Below are 4,823 nucleotides of genomic sequence, written 5' to 3' on the forward strand. Positions count from 1 at the left end.
ACTTTAAATGCATTTTCCAGAAATAGTGAATATGCAGTTATTCTTCATCTCTACCCATGCCTGCATTTGATTTGTAAAATGTTTTGAGGAGGTACTGTAGCTTTGTAATTGAATTTTGTTTTTCCTTTGGGAAGTTAACTATCTTTTCCACAGCCATTGTGGTTGCCTAGCAGCAGGAAACAGTGGAGGAGTAACAGGGATTCTAAAACTCTAAAGAATGGGGATAGCTGATGCCTATCCCATGACAGGGTATCCCACTGGGACTGATTTGAAATGGGAGAATGTTATAGCAAGAAATCTGTGGCTCCAGGGTCTGAAACCCCAGAGAGAAGCAGGTGAGTCCCCAGCTCCTCCTGTCCCAAAAGAATTTATGGGAATTTCTAGATAAAGTAGCCTTTGCTCAGTGCTTTAAAAAAAGCCTTTCTAAAAAATCTGGGAGAAATATCAGACAGACCTTTCATCTTCCTGGAGAATGACCCCTTTGTTTGAACACTGCTGTCTTCTCAGATCATAGGGCAGGACCTGAACACACAGTAGGTTGCCAACAAATATTTGTTGAATGAATAAGCTATCTTTCACTTGCTCGTCTCAAAATCACACACTTACCCCAATTGTTATACTGGTGTGAGAAGGGTGGGGGTTTCGAGGTAAGCCAGCCCTTTTTCAGAACCACCTTAATGAAATGTCACCTTTACTGCTCCCTTGTCAGGAGATATACACAAAAGAAGCTAGGTCATTCCAGCTCTCCCCAAATAAAAACCCAAACCAACTCTGGCTACAAACATGGAAGCACAGTTTACCTCTATAATTGATCTATGGTTAATCACTGGGAAATCTGCATGTTGGCATAATACTCGTTTCCCCTTCAAATGTGGAAATACCTTCCTTCCACTTAGAATTTTCTTATAAACCTTGAATGGGAGCTGGATCCTGGATGGCGGTGTCCTGTGTGATACATTCACATGTAACCATAGTTCTGCTTTGTTAAGCTTTAAAATGTACTGTGGGCTTTGCTTTTATTTACTTTTAAACTTGGGTCTGTGATCTACGGATAATATGGAAAATTAACAAATCCTCCCAAATTTTATGTGAAATATTTCCATGTACAAAGGAATCTATGAACCTCAAAAGATTAACAATCTGTGAGAGGGAGGAAATTTTTTGTCTGTTAAAGAAAATGAAATTTAGCAAACACTCATTTTCTTTTAATTTTCCTGAACACAGCACCTACAGAGATAATATGTCAATGTGCTGACAATTGGAGAGGTGAACATGTTACTGAAGAAAAATGCCCCGTGATTAACAACTTTGAAATGAATAGTCCAGTGTACAAGCAGCAGGGAAGCCAAGTGGAAAGTAGGACTTTGTTCTCACTGCAAATTATCATTGGTGTTTTTGTTCTCCTGTTATATGGAGCTCAGTGTTCTGAGCAAGGAGAGAACAGGGCTTTGAGACAGGAGACAGGGGAAGGACCATGCTACCTTGGTTAACCTTTGGGTGGGTTCAGTTTAGCTCCTTCACTTCTAAGCAGGAATAAACTGGTCCTATTGTCTGTTTGCCTGCTCTGCTTTTCTTTCTCCTCTTCCTCTCTTCTCATGCCCTTGACACAGACCTTTTCCATAGTTTACAGAAACCAAATGAGAACTTGCTCCTATGTTGTGTAAGCAAGGGAGGATTAGGACTTGGATGCAATCAACCCAGGGAATAATAAAAGCATTTTCCCAGGAAATTCTTTTTTATAAGAGTTGAGTGCTCAATAGCTGCATTTCCAAACCAATTTTATTAAAATCATTTATTCACATGGACTTATTGGTGACTGATTATTACCACGCCAAACCAGCCTTAAAAACATAGGGCAAAATGTTTGGGGAACAGATGGAATGACATTTCACTTAAAGGAAGGAAACATTTATGTTTTTGTCAAGCACTGAGAAAAAAATGTAAAGCTTGTATGTCATATCATTGCTCTATGCCAATAGAAATTTAAAGAATTTTTTTCAATTTTTCCATGAACTCTGAAAAAATACTACAATAACAGCAAGCTTCATAAATACATTTGTTAATTCTAATTTGTTTTCTCTCGCTAATAGGCTTTCTAAAGCTTTTAAAAAATTAATTATGGTACAACATTACTTGTACTGTGTAGGCTGAGTTACTATGGATACTCTGGGGCCATGACTCATGACCTTTAAATATTATTGTCAAGAAGCCAAAACTCTCTTTTAAATCAGTAGTTTTGTTTTTACCATTATTAAAAGAAGGTGATTTCAAATAGTACTTTCTCTTACATATTTGTGGCACATCTGAATATGTACATAAGGGTATTGTACTCACAATGGTTTGTTTTGCTTGGTTTCATTCAGTGACAGAATATTAATTTCTTGCGTGGCATGTCATCAAGTGAATAAAAAATAAGGTACAGTCTTCATAGTCCTATGAGAGTGTCACTGAGAAATGCAAAAATGTAGGTAGACAGATAATTATATACATCATAACATGTAATAAGGGATATAAAAGATAGACATCCAAAAACTACAGAGGCAAGAAATACTTCTGACTGGTAGGATCAAAGAGGCAGCTTTTGAGTCTTGGTGTGAAGAATGGATAAGGTTTTAACAGGGAGCACGGGTGGTCTAGTAAGGGGAAATAACCTAAGGAAAGGATAAACCCATACTCTAGAGCTATTGGATGGTACAGTTTGGTAAAAATGTCAGTTTTGTGAGATCCATTGATAGAAGATAAAATTGGTTGGATGGTGAGAGAGGTCAGCCCTTGCTGTTTTGTCCAGCAACTGTGCTAACCAAAAAGTTGTTTTCCATTTCATGATAAAGAGGAACTGTCAAGAAGAGAGCACCAGAACACTGGGTTTTGTTGATTTAGGTATGATGCGAGAAAAGCAGTAACATCTCTCAGAACCCCAGAGTGTCTTTCCACTAAGTGGGAATTTCATTAATTTTATTCAATAGTCACTGATTACTTTGTAAACATTTTTAAATAAATTTAATTTTTTTTGAAAAGTGAGAGACAGGCACAGAAATATGGAAATAAAATAATACATTTTTAAAAAAGATAGTAGGATAGAAAATAATAGAAGTACCCCTGGATTTTAAAGTAAGGCTTGTTTGTGGCAATAGTAGAATGAGACTCAAAAAGATTTAAGGTTTACTAAATCATTCATTTATGAATTCATTACACAAATATTTATTGACCATCCTCTTCAAGATGCTAAGGATGAGTAACAAAACAACAGAAAAACCCCCTATCTTCAAGGAGTTTACATTTTCAGTCGGGAAGAAATATAATAAATATAATAAGCAAATTATATAGTATGTTAGAAAGTGGTATGCACAGCAGAGAAAAACAAGCAAGGTGATGAGGATGGAGAGGGGAATGGGGAGTTCAATTTTAAAGGAGGTACATATGGTAGGCCTCACTGAGAAAGTGATATTTGAGCAAAGACAAGAAAGAAGTGGGAATAGCCAAGTGAACAGGTGTGAAGAAAGTATTCCTGGCAGAGGTACTTGAGATAGGAGTCTATGAGGTTGAAGAGGAGTGAGGAGGCCAGTGTGACCTGGAGGGGAGGGATCAAGAAGGAGAATATTACACACATTCAGAGAAGTAAAGCTGGAGCTGTGTGAGGCAGGCAGGGTCAGGAGTGGGATGGAGACCTACAGTAGATGGCAAAGGTGAATGGCAGAGACATCTGTAGGACCTTGTAGGCCATTATATGGGCTTTGGGTTTTATTCTCAGTGACATGAGATTCCTTTTTGGAGGGTTTTGAGCAGAGCTATGAAATGATTTTTCTTATGATTAATGTATCAAAAATAGAATGTAGGGGGCGCAGGTGGAAGCAGAGCGAGCCCATTTAGTAGGTTAACCCAAGCAATAATCCAGCCAAGAGCTAATGGTAGCGCATTAACCAGAGCGTCAACAGACAGTGGTGAGTGTGGACAGATATTGGATATATTTTGATGGTAGGCCAAGAATTTCCTGTTGGGTTGGAAATGGGTTCTGAGACCAAAGGAGGACTCAAGGTTTTAATCTAAGCAATGACGTCATCGGCTGAGATGAGGAAGACTGTAAGTAGAGCAGGTTTGGGGTAGGCATCAAGAGGTAGGTTTGAGAAATGTTGAAATTAAGATATCGGGTCTACAGCCATGCCACCCTGAATGTTATCGATCTCATCTGATATTGGAAGCTAAGCAGGGTCGGGCCTGGTTAGTACTTGAATGGGGAGACCACTTAGGAATACCAGATGCTGTAGGTGTTAAAAAAAAAAAAAAAGAGAAATTAAGATGTTCGTTCTTATCTTAAAAAGAAAATATGAGATGTCAAGAAGGCAACTGAGTGAGTGAATCTGGGATTCAAGGAAGAAGTCTGGACTGGAGATATGTATTTAGGAGTGATGGGCATATTGATGACAGTTAAGGCCAGGAGGCCAAAGGAGATGCCCAAGAGGTTAAATGTGAATAGAGTAGAGAGGAAGCCCTGGAGCCTGACAAAATTGAGCACTCAAGGACATGAGAAAAGACCATCTAAGAGAACTGAGGAGCAGCGGGTGGCATAGCAAAGAAACCTGGGGTCTGGGAGAGGGTGTGGAAGGGCCTGGAAGGGCCTGGAGCCAAGTGGAGAAAGTATTTCAAAGAAGAAGTGACAAATCATTTCTAAAAGCTCTCATGTTAGGTAGGTTGTGGGTAATATGGTGAACTCAGTAGTGCAGTTACCGTAGAGTGGAACTTGTGACAGTCTGAATGAAGTGGCTTTAACAAAAACAATGAGGAAAGGAACTGGAGACAATGAAAATATGGTTTTGCTATAAAAG

At 38.8% G+C, this 4,823-nt stretch overlaps 1 protein-coding gene and 1 pseudogene across 1 annotated transcript in view; both read left to right on the forward strand.

The window, feature by feature from the left end:
• The first annotated feature begins 273 nt into the window (after nucleotides 1-273).
• Nucleotides 274-4,823, forward strand: part of CCDC192 (coiled-coil domain containing 192) — a 191,114-nt gene continuing 186,564 nt past the window's right edge. The window contains exon 1 of the mRNA XM_011358346.2: nucleotides 274-335. Within this exon, the coding sequence (XP_011356648.2) occupies nucleotides 274-335 (62 nt within the window). The remainder of the gene's footprint in view (nucleotides 336-4,823) is intronic.
• LOC111738497 lies at nucleotides 4,149-4,268 on the forward strand (annotated as a pseudogene).

The sequence above is a fragment of the Pteropus vampyrus genome, unplaced genomic scaffold, assembly GCF_000151845.1.
Source record: "Pteropus vampyrus isolate Shadow unplaced genomic scaffold, Pvam_2.0 Scaffold39, whole genome shotgun sequence".
NCBI lineage: Eukaryota > Metazoa > Chordata > Mammalia > Chiroptera > Pteropodidae > Pteropus > Pteropus vampyrus.